The sequence below is a fragment of the Cyprinodon tularosa genome, unplaced genomic scaffold (assembly GCF_016077235.1).
Source record: "Cyprinodon tularosa strain WSP-4 unplaced genomic scaffold, ASM1607723v1 ctg32, whole genome shotgun sequence".
NCBI lineage: Eukaryota > Metazoa > Chordata > Actinopteri > Cyprinodontiformes > Cyprinodontidae > Cyprinodon > Cyprinodon tularosa.
Window position 1 is genome coordinate 1,070,772 of NW_024039030.1, and position 19,325 is coordinate 1,090,096.

Genomic DNA, 19,325 nt, shown 5'->3' on the forward strand with positions numbered 1-19,325 from the left:
TATGAGTAGTATAATATTTATTTTATATGTTCTAACGTAATATTGTAGTCATCTAAAACCATTCAAATGTGCATTATACTTTTTGCTCATTGATAGATTTTTCAAACAGAGCTTTCTTTAATAATTTCTGCCCAAACTTTAGATAATCGCTCAATGATCTATAGAGGCTTTTGAATCTGGGTGAGTAGTTTCTTTGCATCCTACCGCTTGTTTGTGTCTCATCTCACCTATTCAACCCTCAGAGCTGTGGTGCTCATAGTTGTTTATTGCTAGGAGTCTGACCACCCCTGAAGACAGGTTTACAAAATGAGTATAAAAACAGATAAAATTTGCATTGGCCTGTAAGATATAATAGTGTGAAGCTCTCACATTGGTATTAAAACCAGGATCAAACTTCAAAACTAACCATTTGTCTTAATGGGTGGTGAGGGAGTTTAAATCTTCTTGTCACCTTGAATCAGGTCTATTTGAGTACTCACTGGCACCAAATCTTCCCCAGCTCCCAGTGGTTAAGCCTGATTTGCTCTGAGGTGGGCAGGGGTGGAAGATTATTCTCTTCCTGGGGTCAGCCCAGGAACGTTGGTGTTTGCTGTCAAGACTGCCAAACATCTGAAGAATTTCTTGTCTTGCTTCATTTGTCTGGCTCTTTAGAGCAAGGGAACATTATTGCACCATTCATCATGTGTGAAATAGCAGCAAAGGCTATTTGCTTGATGCAACAGTTTTGTTTGCCTCTTTGTGCTGATGCTGGGTTGAGCTGCAGCCACCAGTCTAAATCTGGTCCAAATCCACTAGTGTGGAGACACCAAAGCTGACTTCTGTCACCCCAACAATGACATCAACCCTCAGCTCATTGGTTGCTGACTGTCAGGCCATCCTTTCTATGCCGCAACTCTAGTGAGGCAGAGGGATTCAAAGGGGTACCAGTCAACCCGTGTAAGATGGATTGTTAACTAATACCTGCTGATGTTTATTTTGGAGGCCAGTTTGTATCAGAAGGCAGATTCTGAACTGAATCTGACCTGATATAACTGTAAAATGAGGCCTTAAAATTAAAGTGTGTTTTATTGCAATATAGAACTAATGCACATGCAATAATAAATAATAATAATAAGTTGAAGAAAGAAAAAAAATGTTTGCCAGACTTGGTGCCAATGTTAGTTGCATCAACTTATTCACTTTCAAAAAGTTAAATTCATAGTTTCCTGTTTAAATAGTGTAGAATAGTCAATGCATATTTACAAGTTACATACACTGTCTCTCTTCCTGGATTCTAAATATGATGTGGCATATAAACCAAAGGTTCATATCATTTTTAAACATAAGAAAGAGAAAAGAACAATTAACTGGGGTATAGCAGGACATAAGATGCTACAGGGGAACATAACTACAATTTTTTGCCCAAATGTGTCCATATCCAAAGCTGGTGAAATCAAATTTGTAAACTGGAAAGATTTCTTTACGTAACATACAGCTATGATAATTGCTAACATTAAACATTTTTTTTCTCTTTATGCATTATGGTATTTGAAACACCTTTATCCTGATAGTGAGAATTATAAGTGTTGGATGCTGTATTTGAGAAAGACAGAATATTTGATTCATTAATTTATTAGTAAAAAAATTTATTAGTAAAAAAAAAAGATTTAATTTTCAAAATCATTTAATTGCTGTCTAGAAATGAATGCTTCACATTATTATAAATATTCCATTTAACCATCATTATGTCATAGTATTCTTATAACAATTCATTTAAGGTATGATATTTTATCGCTTGTTCAAATGTTTCTGTGCATAAAAGATGAAAAAAAAATGTGGAAAATAATATCAAGCAAAACTCTTTAAGAAACCTGCTGAAGGAAAACAAAGTCAACACAAAAAATAATATACAGAAACACCAGGGAACAATTTAGGAACCTTTAAAAAGAACATCCACAAGGTTGTGGAGCAAATTTCAGCAAGAGTTGATCTTGAATTGTGTATCGGTGACTGTGAAGAACACTGATTAAGAGAATATTTGACATCTATTAATTCTATAAATTATTTTACTGTATGGTTTTTCATATGACTCACACCTCTGTATATAAACATAGGCATATACGTTTTTTTTTTTTTTTTACAATCATCACACAGCTTGACGTCTAACTCATAAAACACCTGCTGTCTTGTTTATATTTGGGAAATATCTTATAATTTATGAGTTTTTTTTTTTTTTTTACCAAAAAAAGACAATAATGTTTTCCTAATTTTCTCATCTTTCTTATGATCTCTCTTTCAACCTTAATCCACAAACATCACTCATAAACCCCCCACCGCAGGTTCCCAAATAACCTTTGTCTCTCTCTAAGTGTCTCTCTCTAATCCTAATTTGCACACAAGAAGTTTGCAAAAGGCCAGCCTGAGACAAGAGGAAAGAGACCTGCAGGTCAGACGAGGTTATTGGGGAATAACCCCTCATCCAGAGTTAGGAAAGGATAATCTGGATTAGGGGTGGAAGTTTCTTATCTGATCTAACTTCGCTTTCCCGCTTTGCTTTTTAATTTGCAACCGATGCTCCTAAAGAAACAACTTTGACAAAAAACAAAAATTATAAAACATAAAATAAACATAAAATGAGAAAAAGTAAAACATAAATAAATGTAAACTATTTTTAAAGCTCTAGTTTCGATTCACATCTGGACGCTACAAACCAATCTGCTTTTGTGGCGCAAATTTAGCGGAAATACGGTCTTCTGATGTACTTCCGATGCCGTATGTTCTGAAATATGCAACACCTTTAATTTAGCGCATCTGTGTGAGTTTCAGAGCGATCCGCCTTGATTCAGTCACTGCCTAAACAACACATTACTTCCTATTACACTTTTTGACGCCTCACCGGCCCAATGATCCATTTTAATTTCTGCTAATCCTCGCAATCAGCTCTGCGATAGATATCTTATGTAAACTTTTTCTTAAGGTGGAATTCTAGGGATCAGTGTTACAACTTTCCTATAGGATTAAGCAGATCTTCCTCTGCTGCTGAATGGAGGCAGGGGAGCCACCGTTGCCCGGCCCTGAAGGCCCAGGGTGCCCTTTTGATAATTTCAGTCTCTCCTCGGTGCAATACTCCTGATTGGCCAGGGAACTATAAAGGGGGGAAAATCTTTAATTAAGCAGATAATCTCTTGTTGGGAAGAGAGCGGCTCCATTTCAGAGCCCCCTCCTTGAATCCTGGTGGAGTTCCCAGTCTCCTCTGCATCCCTGGTTCTGAGCACAGCTATACCCCTTACCTGTCAGGATGTTTGTCCACTGGGAAGTTTGCTTCTACGTTTTCATTCTTATGACTCACATGAGGTCCTACTGCTGCTGGTAAGTTCTCTTTATAACATAATATTATAGCTTTATTATCCAAATAATTAATACCAACTAGTTAACCGTCTCATATGTGTCCTTGAATGCAAAAATCACAGAAATCAGACATATTTCTGGATTTATTAAATCAGTTTTAAGTTTTCTATATGGAACAACTTCTACAGAGAACAAGGTTGGTGGTAAATACAAAAGAATAAATAAATCAAACTGAACAGAATTTATGGGGTTGCCAATTCTCTCATTATCACTGAAAAAAGTTACTTGATTAAAAAATTGAATATAAAGGCCTACAAAACCTTTTTACTTTGCATCTTGTAAGAAAGATTTATTACTAAACAATCTCAATCCAACTGAACTAGCCAACTGATATGATATTATAGGTATATTTATAAAATTTAGAAAATAACTGCTGTATGATAACTTATTTTTGGTGTAATGAAAGTAGATTTTAGATTTTTTCTCATTTATCTCAACCTGATGGGGTCTTGATACCAAGAAAGCGTTGCTTATTTTTGTTTGCTTTTGCAAACACACCAAGGTATCAATCAAGATACGGAAGACTTTAAACAGAAAAGGATCAATTGCAGCCCAGACTCCTTAAAAACCCAAATATTTTATTCATTTCACTCTGTGTCTCATACAGCAGCTGCAGCATTGTATTAATATGCACCGAGATTATTATCTAAGGGAAAATAAATTGAATTTTACATTTCCTACTTAAAGTTTTTGTCTCTCCACTACGGCCCTTAGCAGAAAGCTGTGCGCATCGTTTACATTATCACTGCTGCACTTTTAAAAATTAAAATGTCTTGAGAGCTTTACTGAACGAAATTTCTTTTTGTATCCACTCTGTGAGTACAAAATGATAATAAAGTCTGTCTAAGTCTATTCCTTTAATATGTTAGAATCAGGCTGTTTGAACCTGCGTCTGATTATAGTTATGTATTAGCTCTAAATACTTGATTCCACGTTTCTATGCAGTCAGAAACAGTTTCGTCCTTGTTTTTCTTGTAAAGAACATCTAGATGATGAAATTTGCTGTGAACTGGTGCTGCTTAAATTGGCTGATTTTAAATAAGATTAGAGACTAAATCTAGTTCAGTTGATGTGTGATTCCATTATGCAGCTTCTTTCAAGTAGATCCATTTGACTGGCAAAAAAGGATAAAAACAAATGCTTGCCTTTCTTTAAGCGCAGCCTGGAAGCATTTAAACGCATAACTCAGTGCTGTTCACAGAGATTTGGATGTCCACATGGTATCCCAGTTTCACATGTCCATAAGCACACTAATGAGAGATGCTAGTGAAGGAATTTGTGGTGGACACTGAGCTTTCCTGACTGAAATAAGCTGTCTCCTTTTCCAGGTCAGTGAATAATTTCCTGATGACCGGACCCAAGGTAAGCCAGGCTTCTTTTGATCTTCCCCTCCTCTTTTTTCCTTCTTTGAAAGAGAGAGATAAACCTCTTCTTGTATTATCTTAACTCAAGTGTATTGACAAGCTCTGGTTGCCAGTCTGTATAGAACAAAAGCACTAAATCAGTGATATTCTTGGCGCTTTGTGATATTTTTTTCTCCTACCTTTTTGGTACACTTGACCTTATTCGCAAGCTCTGTGTATTTCCAATGGTTGAGTGTGTTAAAAAGCCAGGGCAGGCAGTGCTGTTGTGGGTGGTCATCATTAGTGAGCCGGATCCCTGTGAAAGAGGAGGTACTCCATCTCCCTGAAGGCCACTTGAGACATATTAGTTATATTATCATTCATGCAGTCTGAACAGGCTGTAGAGCAGCAGGCCAAAGCCAAGCCCAGAGTGTAGAGCTCTGAGAAAAACCTTTAGCTCATTGAGCTTATATTTCAGAAAGAGATTTGTGTTTTCATTCATTTTTTTCTCATTTAGTTTTATTTATTAATGAAATGTTTCAAGATAAACATCCTAAAAGGAGGTGTGTTATTTTTCTAGTTTCACCTTTAAATGTGTTTTAGATTAAATGTATTTTAATTAAGAAAATCCAATTTTAATTGATGGAAAAGTATAAAAAATGCTAATCAAAGTCTGTTACATTTTATGTACTCCTAAAAGTTAAGTTACTGTGCTAAACTTAATGTATGCTTCGTAAGCAGAAAGCAAAGGAAAATAGTGATCAAAGGTTGAGTCCTCCTCAAAGAGTGTGTTTCTGTGCTCCATCTGTTGACCTTCCTGCCTCATGTGCGAGGCCTGTATTGTGGTTTTATGCCTGTAATATCCTGTCATGTCTGTGCCTCTGCTGCAGGCGTACCTGATTTACTCCAGCAGCGTTGCAGCAGGAGCTCAGAGTGGCATCGATGAATGCAAATATCAGTTTGCATGGGACCGCTGGAACTGCCCCGAGAGAGGTCTGCAGCTGTCCACACACAGCAGCCTGCGCAGCGGTAAGCGCACCCACTGGCTCTTTCTAAACCTTTAAAACCACTTCTGTGGCTTTATTTTATTTTAGGTATTTATTTTTTTGTGGTGCCATTCTGTAAGTATTGTTTTTTCTGTTGAGAAGTAATTTATTTTTTCATTTGTCTAAAACAAAACCCAGTGCTTCAACCCTGAATAAATTGTGAAAAGCTCAAAGATATTTTTAACAGTGAAAAATGTACTGAATATCTGATGTCCCAATAAATTCCACGGCTGGAATTATGAAATGCTTTTAACGTTCTTGTTTTATTTTTATATCCCTGGGATGCCTATGATGGCAAATAGCCATGTTTTGAATCATCAAAATATTTTAACTCTTCACTATTATGTTATCCTTATACATTTTTCTAAGGTCCATATTGTGTGACCATTTTGATCTATAATCTTTTTGCTGCTGTAAACACCAGAATTTCCTTATTGTGGGACACTAAAGGGATTTTCTATTCTATTCTATTGTATTCTATTCTATTGTATTCTATTCTATTCTATCAAAACTATGAATATTATAAGGGATAATTCATTTATGTCTTTTTTTGTGATTTTTATAACACATATATAATTTTAGAAATAGTTGGGAAAAAAACCCTATGAAGACATGACCTTTAAAAAAATGAACAAGTTCCATATTTTAGTTATTATGTGTTAATTAAAATCTAAGTCTATTTTCTTGTAATGTGTTGAGTGGATTAAAGACATACAGTAAAAGAATAGAGTGAGTACTTTTGCCACAAAGATCATCTTTGCAGGAAACACAAGAGAGCTGAGATGTCTTGTGCAGGGAGTAAACAGCCAGACCACCAAGGGCACTATTGTTTGTTCGCATAAAATTGACCAGGGAACTAAATACGTTGTTTTAATATTTTAAAAAATATATATTTTTAATAATCTAACAAAAGATATGCAGATGTGGTTAATTTTTAATTTTTTTTTGTGCTAGTACAACATCTGGGGCCTGATATATTGAGCTGGGTAACGCACATTAGAACAGAGCCTGGAAGTTGTTTATGTCACTTTTCACTCAGAGGTTGAGTCTACAAAAAACAAAGATGCTTTGGAAATGTGTGGCCTCTCACACAAAACGACCCATACATTTTAAATGACAGGGAAAGTTAAATAATATAGTTATATAGAGATTATTCTTCACGTGACTGTTTATTAAAGATCTAAGATAATCCACTTATCTATAGTGGGATTAGGAATTTTTATATAATAGAATATAGAAGGGTAATGTAGCCAGACACTTTCCCCATATTTCAGATAGCCTGATGGGCAGCTTGTCCAGATTTTTTGGCTTTTTCTACTTTTAATTCTAAAATATAATTGCAATCTGTTGCTTCTGGTAATAAAACATAGGTGTTAAACATATTCAACAATTAATCAGCTCTCTGCCTGACAACTTTAAGGAGCAAAATAAAAGTGAATTTATCCATTTATCCATGCCTCAATATGTCATGGTTCCTTAGATGTCCTTGTGAATGTGATCACTCCATTAATCAGGCTCTTGTTGCCATTTAAATGACTTCCTTTTATGTGTCAGCCCACTACTGAAGCTGCCAAACACATTGATAACTCTCCACCTCAGTCACCAATACACCTACTGTATCTCTGCCTCATTTAAACTGCACTTTTTTACGCTCTTCTGTGCGGTTGCCATTGGTAACCATAAAAAAACAATGATCAGCTGTCTCATTCAAATACACAATGACATTCATGCAGTGCTTTGCATGGTCCATTTATGGTTGAATGGGGGCATTAAGGTGAAGCCTTGTGCACACAGGTGGGATTTATCAAAACATTTACTTGTTTTTTTGCATGTGCATGGTTTGATAATCAGAAATATATTTTGCATAGAACATTTTGTAGCTTTTGCGGATCTGTACGCCTTTAGTATAGATCATCTGCAAGCTTTACTGATGCCTGAAGACCATAATAAACCATTAGCTGCTATTTCTATAGCTATATCTGTAGTTCAATCCTCAGGAAGTTAAACACAGCTTGATTTGGTGGTGAAATGTGAGAAATGTAAAAGTACTGTGTGGCTCACTTATACAGAGGAGGCTACTCTGATGATACCAGATGTTTCTGTGTTTAAATAAAAATAACAATGCTGGTTTGAACCAGAACAGAATAACTTATGCAAGAAAATGTGCATATTAAATCCCAGTTTTTTGTGACAGTGGTGAAGTATGCACAGACTGGGCCCAATGCAAAGCACTTTTCAATGTTCCAGCACAAGTTCAGCTTCATTTAAGTCTCTTTATCCTGACACCTCACTATGTCACTCTCTATATAAGGCTTCTTATTACCTTTAAATTTGAGCTTGAAGCTCATTTATTACAACACAAGCTGGACTGCATCAATGCCCAGGTTTGAAGTCTGAAACTAGGGTTATGCGTCTCGGGAAACCTTTGCCTGCATCCTTGTCTTTTCTGTTTTGTTTAAGCATTTTTACGGGTTGCTTAATTGTGCCTTAAAATTGACATCAGACAGATTTCTCATTTATAAGAAAATATAAATTTGACAAAACTAAACTCGGGGTTATCTTTTGACGCTTACTGTCACTAAGACAAATTACACATCAACTCAATATTTAGATTAAATTAAGGTAGATTTTATTATTTCTAACCAATTATGATTACAGAATGAACATATTTGAACGTTTTATTTTCTGTCAACAGCAAATCGAGAAACTGCATTCGTCCATGCCATCAGCTCTGCTGGAGTGATGTACACCTTAACCAGGAACTGCAGCCTTGGAGACTTTGACAACTGCGGCTGTGATGACACCAGAAATGGACAACGAGGTCAGAGACTGGGATGGATTTGTATATATGTATCAATAAGATGCGTTGTGCTTAAAAATAATCCTTATTCTTGTTCCTTTGTCCATGTCAGGTGGTCATGGCTGGCTCTGGGGAGGCTGCAGTGATAACGTTGGATTTGGTGAAGCCATCTCTAAGCAGTTTGTGGATGCCTTGGAGACCGGACAGGATGCTCGGGCGGCCATGAACCTTCACAATAATGAAGCTGGGCGGAAGGTAGTCCTCTGAATTCCCTCCAATAGTTTGAAATTAAAGATATACCAACAGCATAGGAGGCTGAGGGGGCCTTAAATAGAGCCAGTTTGTTAACTGGAGGTCAACCTGGTTGAAATTTTGGTCTTCAAACCATGTGCATAGTGTAAAGCCCCCTTTGAATCATTTTTTTTTTATCCCTGCTCAGCATTACACTGAGTGTGCCACCCAAGCATCCCTTTCAGATCTCTAAGTGAGGTGCCACTCGTCTCCAATAATAACAGTGTGTTCGGTGTACCAGAAGGGCCTATTTACCAGCGCTGAATGCACCTTATGACAATACCTAAGCTGAAGAATCTCAGGATGGCTGGTGCAAGCTTAATTGGAGATCCTGGGGAGCCAGACATTGCAAAGCATTCTGTATTATCCCACTTCCTTAAAATAAGTGTTTTAGTTTTTATTCTTGCAATAAGGATCCCACATTTATGTTGGTCTTTGTCTGGCCCTCGGGGAGCCTGAAGGGACCACAGGAGTGCAACTGAAGTGCTCTTTGTTTATGGTGCCTTTGCTCCCCCCTGTAGGGCCCTGGGATCCTTATGGCACCTGGAGCATCATTGTAACAGAAAAAAATGGGGATAGAAAGAGAGAAAAAAATCCTTTTTTTATTCCTCAACTCAATAGGACTCTCCGTCTCTACTCGCAGGAAAACATGTTGACAAGGGACATGCTAAATAAATACTACTATTTATTCAGGGGGGGACAATGGGACTCGATGTGAAACTTTGATTCAGCCTCACCTCAGTGCAGAGTTCATCACCTCTTTATGAAAACAAAGCACCCTTCCTTTTTAACAGACATCTGTTTTGTGTCGGGTAAAGTCAGGCGACACAGAAGATGACAGCGACGCTGCAGACCTTGAAGCTGCCCTCTGTTCAGTGCATTCATTCTTTTTCAGTCATGTCGAGAGTTTCAACAATACAGATTGTTAATTTGACAACAAATCAGTTGACAGATGCAAGTTCAAATTCACACCCATATGCTCACCTTCCTCTGCATGTAGATAACATGTACTTTACCATCTGAATGGATTTGTAGGAGCTAACATTGAGAACAAGTTTCATCAGATTTCATTAGGATTTTATGTGATTCATAAAAAGAAACAGGAAAAAAGTTTTTTTAAAGATTTTTTTTTTTTACAAATAGACATCTGAAAAAAGTGGAATGAATCTGTTATTTACACTCCAAATAAAATGTCCATTCTGCTTTGCAAAATAACCTGAGCTGTTCCATATTACAATGACAGCATCTGTAAACTGTAGTTTCCAAGTCCTGCTTAGATTTTTTATAGTATTTAGATCTGGACTTTGACTAAGCCACAGTATCACATGCGTATGCCTTTATTCAAATAATTTCACTGGACTGCTTAGGGTCCTTGTCTAGCATGGATGTTAACTTCCAAAGCCTCAAATATTTTGCAGGCCTTATTTAACCATTAACCCATATTCAACTTAATCAACCTTTGATGAATAAAATACTCTCCACAGCATTATGGAGCCCCCATCTTGTTTGATTTATGCATCTGCTTAAACAGAATGAAACTGTTCTAGCTGGTGTGCAGTTAGTTTTATACTGCAGTGTTCTGCAAGTTGGATATTGTTTTATTACCTAACCTGTGTCATTCATTCCTCATGCTACATGGTTTAGTTTGCACATAATTTTCTTTCACGAACCTTTGAGATCTTAAGAGAACAGCTGTGTTTATACTGATATTAAATTATACGTTATTTGAATGTGTTTACAAATCAGGAAATTTATTTATTTATGTGCAACCAGGTAGAGCCAAATGAGTTATAATTGTACTTGCAGAAATACATTTAAAATTGTTCACCATCTCTCTACCTCTTTACCATAATAAGGTATTTTGATCATGATTGTAGCGTGGTAAAATGTGGATAAGCTTAAAGGGAGAGAGCACTTCTGCAAGGGACTTCAGACCTTGAACTATTGTAAAAAAATAAAACAAACATTGCATGTACATCCAAATATTTGTGTACACATAAAGTTTTCACTGCACTAAATGATTTATTCTGAAAGGTATAAATCTTCTTGAACTTTATTGATAATTCCTTCCAAACACCCCACAAATAAAACACTGAGGAAAATAAGTATAAAATATACACCGTGATGTAATCACTGTCTTTAAAATCTAGTGAACTAGAGGAACATGGTCCTGATTTGCGTCTTATCTTTTTTGTGTTTGAAGGCTGTGAAGGGGACCATGCAGAAGACCTGTAAGTGCCACGGTGTTTCTGGGAGCTGCACCACTCAAACCTGCTGGTTGCAGCTGCCAGAGTTCAGGGAGGTTGGGAACTACTTGAAGGAGAAGTACCACAAGGCCTTGAAGGTGGATCTCCTCAGAGGAGCTGGGAATAGCGCAGCCAGCCGTGGGGCCATTGCAGAGACCTTTAACTCCATTTCCCGCAAGGAGCTGGTTCACATCGAAGACTCGCCTGACTACTGCCTGGAGAATCGTACACTGGGCCTGCCTGGCATGGAGGGCCGCGAATGCCTGAAGAAAGGCAAGAACCTAAACAAGTGGGAGAAGCGGAGCTGCAGGAGGCTGTGTGGAGAGTGTGGGCTGGCTGTGGAGGAGCGCAAAGCCGAGATGGTGTCAAGCTGCAACTGCAAGTTCCACTGGTGCTGCGCAGTGAAGTGTGAGCAGTGCAGAAAGACTGTGACCAAGTACTTCTGTGTGAAGAAGGGAGGTAAGAGGGGAAGGTATGAAAGCTCCACCATTCGCCGAAAAAACCTCAGGCTGAGGAAGAAGCACTGAGCATCTCCGTCATTCCTCCACATGCATCCATCTCTTCTAGTCTCTGCAGCTCCATCAAACACCTGGACTCTGCAGATGACTTCTTCCAGAATCAAAAATGTCACGATTATTTTTTATGTTAAAACCTTTTTTCCAGAAATGAGCAGAGTCTCATGATAAATCAGACAACTTTGTAGATTTGTTTTAGCCTAAATGTATTTAAAAGATATATTTTTATATTTTTTCAACATTTTATAAAGTAACATGGCATTGAAAAGGTTCTCATTAACTTCACATTATTTATTCTCATACTTTTACAAAGAAAAACATATAGATAATTTGGTGCAACGGTTGTTCTGAAATCCTCACAAACATTCGATCAGCTCTGAAATATATTTTTAAAACAAATATGCCAATATTTTTTTTTCTTTATCTTGCCCCATCACTTAGCTCACCCTGACCTTACCTTCTTGATGTATTTAATTGTAAATAAAAATGAAGCACTTTGTACTGTATATTGTTAATTTATTGCACAGCATTTGTTTTCTAGTTTTGCTTTATTGTTATTGTCCTTTTTTTCATTTCCTCTCTATTAAAATGTAATAAAAGAATAATAAATCCTTTAATAGTGCATATCATTCAAGCTGAAGAAAGTACTCATCCTTCTTTAACGTACTCTTTGTGACATGAATACTTCACAGTTCGGAGCAAACAGCCTCACTTTTCACTCTGCTCCCACTGTGGCGAACCTAAGAGAAAGAAAGCCATCCAGCAAACTCGCCTTCCTTCACGCCTTTCTCAAATACGCCCCAACAAATACCTCCCGTTCTCTCCTTCATCATGGTAATCCTCGTTGAGCGCTTGGAAGTTCCTTCACTGTTTAATACTAGTTTAATTAACTTTGTCCAGACAGAGCAGGGCCTTGGGGGTGGAGGGCATGAAGCAAGTTGCCCCTAAAAAATCATTCTGCCTCTAATTTTGTATGCTAATCTCCTTTTTCACGCTGCACCTCCTCAGGAGTTGGGTGGGGGGAGAAATGTTGGGAAAACTTTGGGTCTGCCTGTGCTAGGCTTCCTGCGGCTGTTTTCTTTCTTGGCCCACCTATTTGGATCTGGATCCTTTCACTCCTCTAGGGCCTTCCTTTGCTCGATTTAACAATGAATGCAGAGCTAATCAGCTCTCTCGGAAATGCACCACTGTCGAAGAAGGTAATCCCTTCTTCTCTCCTCTCAATGGGCCGTCGCCTCCTAAAGAACTTTGGGAAAAGGCTTTGCACAGATTCACACTGTTCGCTCAAAAGAAGTTAGTTCAAGTATTGTGCCAACACAAGTGAGTTTTATAAACACATGCTTGCCAGGACACTCACCCCACCTGCACGTAAGAAGTGGCAGCCAGAGCGAACCTGCACATGGCAGCCAAAGCTGAGACCCTTCAGACGAGGAGGAGACATGAAAGGAGAGATTAGAGGTCCCTTTGAGAAGGGGGCGTTCATTTCTGCACCTTCCTCCTTTTACACATCCAAGTGTCAAGGCTACACCTTGTTGACATCTTATTTACCAAATAATGATCATAATCGGAACTCTCCTCTCCTCTGATGACCCCGTTGGGCCGACTGGACTGCTCTGCCAGGGGAGGCGGCCTACCAACAAAGGAACCCTGTAGCACTGTAGAACGTCAACAAACTGTTGTGTTAGAGAAAACAGCAAATGAGCCAAAGCTTCTTTCAGCACCCTGATGAGGGATGTTAAACTAAAGTTAGAGCAAACATTCTGAATTCAGTTCATCAAAGCCACTGTGTATGTGGCATCTGTCCAGAGACTTGCATTACAGTGCTTTAGATGAATGTCTGTTCTCTTATAAGCTCATTCTGAATGTTTCACATCACTGAATCAATTATAAAGTAAAACTGAGTTTATAAGTAAATAAAAACAAGGTTTTAAAAGACTATTTAATCTATTAAAGAAAAAAATCCAAAGAAACCTAGTTCTAGGCAAAACGGACTGTCCTAAAAACCTATTAGCTGCTTGTGTCACCTCTAGACGTAACATCTGGCAGAATGCATTTCTACTAACTGAGAGAGATGTGATAATTCACATGCAGTGAGCTTGCTTTGGATAACTTGTTCTCTTAATAAATAAAATAATTTTTTTTGTGGGATCTATACATTTTCTACTCTTTCAGTGTAGATGAAAATGTGGGCACACACGAACGATTAGCATGTGAGTCGGCCTGTAAAAGGGTTCCTATGCATAAGGCAAGTCAAAGACATTGTAAACCCAAATAAGGCCTTAGTTTGATAGTTTGAAGAATTCATTGCCTTTTAAGAATTTTTAAGGATCCGTGGGAACTCTGTGTGTTCTGTATTGTACTGTTTCAAGTCATAGAAATCTGTTTCTAAGTGTTAAAACCTGTAAATGATTCGATGCTGATGGCTAATTGTTGCCGTGAGTTGCAATTGCAACACGTGTAGGCAAATAATTGGTTCATTCTTTAGGTTTTGGAGCTAACTGGCTTAATAAATGAACCTCAAACTGGTTTGGTACTAGATTGCATTTAGGCAGCCAACATATAGAAAAAATACTTTAAAAGACTCAAAGTCTGCTTCCAGGGATGCAAAATATAAAGAAATTAGGGCCTTTTGCATATTACAGGATTTTTAAAACAACTTTCTGCTCATTTCAGACATTTTGATCTTAGGCTTCTTCTTTTGCTAAGATGAAAAAGGAATCTTGATCATCTAACCTTTGTAAGTAATATCCACCATTGCCTTTTCTTGTGTTTCCCTTCAGTTTTTTTCCCTTCTGCAGTAAAAAATAAATTCCCAAAGCTTAATTGTATGCAGTGTTCACACTGTTATAACCTTGCAAGAAAAGGAGGTAGAAATGAATGAACTCGTGAGACATAACATAATGCTGATCATGACTCAAATGCACAATCTACCCCCAACCATCCTACCACTCCCCACCCCAACCCCAACCCCAGAGCGTGACATGACCTCTGACCTTGGGGTCCAAACTTCCGTCTCCCAAGCTGGTCCTGCCGTGTCCAATCTTTAAAGACACGTAAGTGTGAGATGATGGGAGGAGAGGAGTCAAAACCAGAGGGACCAAAAGACTTTCAGTCAAATTGTTAACAAATTTGACTCTCCATTTTAGTCTAACATCATGACAGATGTTATAATGTTGCCCGATATAGCTCAGAAAATCTAAGGGACAAGACATAATATGTTAATATTTATCAATGTAAGTGATTCATTAAAATGTAAGGCAAAAAAAAAGGCAACCCCCCCCCCAAAAAAAACAAACAAACAGAGAACTTCTATCTTTCAGGTAATTGGTGATAATTTTACGGTGGAAGCTGGGAATAAGACTCATAATCCCTCCCAGAATCCTTGACTAATGGGATTTATGAGTAAGAGGTTTTAGACCACCAACACCTCAAGGGGCGAGGGTCAGTGTGAATGTAAGAGGAAGCAGATGAGTACGGATGAAAAAGCACCTGCAGGAAAAATGCTATCTTTTAAAAGATGCATGGGTTTTATAATTCTCCATTTTCAGCAGTTCTCTGAGACATGCTGTTTAAGCTGATGGAAAAAGGACAGCAGAGGCACATTGGTGTATTGCAATCTGCAGAGTGGAGATCTAAGCCTCTTGAGCCTCGCTGGGGTGTCCTACCTCCTAGTTAGATATCTCCAAAGAATGAGGGTGAGGGGAATCAGCTCTTCTCAGTTCACCTCACTGATATGCACAGGAAACACTGGGCATGGGAACCCATCAGGGAGCCTAAGTGTGTGCCTGCAGTTTAAATCTGCACATTAATCCTTATGTTAGAGAAAACACACATGACCTGCCATCAAGTGCTGTTAAATCCCTAAAACAGAGATGGTGCATGCTTATTTTATCCCCAAAAGATCAAAACTGCAAAGTGCCAATGATCAAAGCTACTGATGCGTCATCTCTACATCAAAGCCAGTGTGATATTCAGAGCAGGGCTTCAGCTGTTAATCAGGCCACTGGAACAAGGTACAGGGCGTCCATCTCTGTGATCACATGGACTGTGATTAAACAGTAATGCCAGGGCTGTGATAACCATGAGTAAATATTGGATCAAGGTGTTTGCTTAGGTTTTTGTTTTTTTAAACCAAACATTTTTATCCAAAAATAGACAAAGCTTGGTTTGAGCCTACCAAACTGAATGATGAAACTAGATATTCTGCAATGTCATTTGTTTTGGCTCATGTGTCATGAGTCGGATTTTATTTACTTTAAATCCTGCCTGATCAATTAAAATGTGTTTATGGGTGTGTTCTTAGAGAATTGTTGAGTAAATGCTGGTTTCATCTTCATTAAAGCTGTATTTTAATACATAAAAACACATATTCCCAGACCTTGTCTTTTGAGCCACTCCAGCTCATTTTAACTCCCTCTGTATCAGATCTACAATGCATAAAAAAAAAATCTACAAGTCATTCTTCTTTGCATGTTAAGGTAACGTTTTACTGTGATCCCTGGCTTTTGTTGCAGATCTTCTGCTTTTTTCCCTTGTTTCCTTTTTTCCTAAACTTTCATCTCTGAGGTAAATTTTTTGTACTGTATTCTAGGTCACAGCACATTTTCATCTCTTCTTTTTTTTTTTTTTTTTTTTACAAATAAAGACAAAAAAGTGAGGCTTATATATTCCATTTAATCCCCTTTAGTCTAATATGCTAAATATAATCAAGGGAATCAAATGTTAACAAATGAAAAGCTTCTGTGTCATTCTATTTTTTCAGCAGAAATACTGTTTTTCTGCCAGCAGGTTCGCTGAGAACATTATTAAATGATGCAATGATAAAGTAGTGGAGACGAGTATAGCGGACTGATGGAAGGCTGTTTAGTTAATCATTCTCATAAGGAGATTCTGCGCCACACAAGACTTACCAGCACACAGCCATCCATTCAGACAGATCACAACCTTTTCTAAACTTTTATGTAAAAAAAATTTCAAAAGTTGAAATGTTCAAACTTATTCTCAAGGTTTAAATGTTCGGTAATTCTGGAGATTTCCCCTGACTCATCACAAAGTGCTTCCAGGATAAACATAGTTGCTATCATTAGTCTCTGTCTGTGGTGAACACCATCAGAAATATACATCGTTTTCCTTTCCACTTGCTCTGGGAGGTGTCAAGATGGTTATATTTTTAAAGTCAAATTGGAATTTTAAATTTAAATAGTACCTTTAAGGACCATGCCTGAAACTCAGACACATTCCAACTATCTGTTCCAACAGTTTTCCAGATTTAAAATCATAAAGTTCACAGTTTTAAGCGAATTGTTTAAGTATAAAATCATATTTACAGTTTAAAATAGGGCAGATATTTTTCTAACTGTGGTCAGACATGAAATCCGGACCAACATAGGTTGAAACAAAGAGCAAGAAGTAATGTAGGGATGGATAGAGAATCTTGTATGGAGAGAGTCACATTATATACTCCAGAGAGAGGGACCTCCTTTGATAAATCAAAAATACTTTTTATTTTTTTAAAGAACATTAGGTTTAATAAAATAAAAACTGTTTATATTTAAAAGATTTACTAATAGTCAACTGAAGATGAAGTTTTTTTGAGCAGCTCACTGCAGATCAAAGTATGATTTCTCAGATTACTGGTGAAACGGCGCCCTCTTGCGTTAGTAACTTACCAATACAGCAATGTTTTACTCATATTTTTTTCCACAAAAAAGCAATACCATGATGGAGAAAAATTGTGAACAGGGCAAAACTTCATTCAACAAACCATAATAGATTAAGTTAGAAAAATCACAAGCCTAAAAAACATTCCGTCAAATGTCCATAGCAGACTGGCTAAAATAATGCACTTTTTGCAGTTTAATACATTAATGCAGTGAGTGGTATACACTAATAAGCACTAATGTTATCAAATACAGAAAGTCCTCTTTTGAAAGAGAATAATGTAACAGTTCTAAGACACTTAAGACAGACTTATACAACTTTTATTGTATGAGGATGGTTGGGGCAGGTGGGCCGTCCTCATACCCCTCAGGAAGTACATGCACTTTTGTGCTCTTTTGACCAGTGAGGTCCACCAATAACCATTAATGTTATCAAATACAGAAAGTCCTCATTTGAAAGGGGATAATATTATTATTATTGATATAACAGTTATTCCTGAATAAGTCTTTTTAAATGTTGTAATAATATAACATTTACAACAAATGAAATGTGAGTAACTTAGAAACAGTGTCTTTAGAAATTTGTAACATTTTATCAAAGCCTATCCATTTCTTAACTTTGCTAAAATGTAATTTAGCTAATTATGACAAATAGTCAGTAAAAAAAACAAAGAAAAAAATAAGAAAACAAACAAAGACTAATGAAATTCCTCAACAGAAATGTGAAAAATACCCAAGACTGATAAAGAGCTTTTAGTACAGAGGTGATACATAGTAGGCAAATAAAACAGTTTTTGTGGGCAATCATAGAACTGCTAAAGGGCTCAATATGAAGAGGTCATCTGAGCATCCTGCACCTAAGGGAGCCGCAGATCAGTTTCATTTGTTTGTTTGTTTTTTTCTTCTTAAAAAAACAACAACATGGGTGCAAGAAAACAGTCTTATACAGCTGTACCACAGTCTAAACTGATGCTCCCCAGCTTAGTATTCACATGTGAGCTCACTTTGATGTCAGCTAACAGACAGGTGTTCCTGTGGTGTGGCTTCTCAATATTACTGTCTCTAACTAGGAAGGAAACAACGTGAGATAAAAAAAAAAATACAGATGAGAACAAAACACATTCTGATTCATAATCATCTATTATTAGCTTTATAATTTAACATCAGTAATTTTTCATGCGATTGGTTTAAACAATCCCTGCAAAATGCTAACATACAGTATCATGCGGAGTTGCTTCTGCTTTTGCCTGAGAGTAAAAAGTATAAAAAGGATCTGAATGCACCAAGCAGTTGCAGTTCTTGGCCAAATTTACCAGGGGTGCGGCAGGGTCGGCACCAGGTTTTTTTTTTTCCTCTAGGATTGCCCATGAAATCATTTGATTGTATCAAAAGGGCTGTGTACATCTACACCTTATGGAGGAAGGACATTCTTTTGAGGACCAGAATGTTCACATTTTGGACAAAGAAGACAGGTGGTTTGAAAGGGGTGTGAAGGAAGCCATTTATGTAAAGAAAGAAAAAAACAACCTTAAACAGACAGTGTGGACTTATGTTTCAGCTTTCAAAAACCTACAATGCAGCAGTAGAGATGATTCCTTCCCACTCTCATCGAAATCCCCCACCCTCATACAGGGGACAAATCATCTTGGCTGTTCAGCCAGGCCAACAATTCCCTCCAATGATCCCTCTTTCAAAGGCATAGACCAGTATTAGGTATTGCAAGCTAACAAAGAACCCAAACAACTCCCCATTTCTAACAGGGCGGACCCGTTCTTCCAGTTCAATTTGAATGTTTTCTAAGCCAAAGCTTGGTCCACTCTATAAAGCAGAGGTCACAGATTAGCCGACTGTGGTCCGGATCCGGACCCACCTGCTGGCTAATCCAGACCCAACCTGTTTTAAAACATTTCTAAATTTATTAATTACGGCATGTTGTCTGACGGCAGTATCTAATTTTGCCTGCGCTGCTTCTCCTGTTTGTACGGTAAAGCCCTCCAGAGCGCCTGGGACCAGGCTACACGTGATACAAATTAGCTA

The 19,325-nt window shown here is 37.6% G+C and overlaps 1 protein-coding gene across 1 annotated transcript; it reads left to right on the forward strand.

Annotated features, from left to right (window-relative positions):
* The first annotated feature begins 3,058 nt into the window (after positions 1-3,058).
* Positions 3,059-12,270, forward strand: wnt8b (wingless-type MMTV integration site family, member 8b). The gene is made up of 6 exons (XM_038292946.1): positions 3,059-3,348; positions 4,716-4,749; positions 5,621-5,759; positions 8,472-8,597; positions 8,689-8,831; positions 11,071-12,270. The coding sequence occupies exons 1-6, from the start codon at positions 3,278-3,280 to the stop codon at positions 11,638-11,640; spliced, it is 1,083 nt and encodes a 360-aa protein (XP_038148874.1). The 5' UTR covers positions 3,059-3,277; the 3' UTR covers positions 11,641-12,270.
* Positions 12,271-19,325: the final 7,055 nt, after the last annotated feature.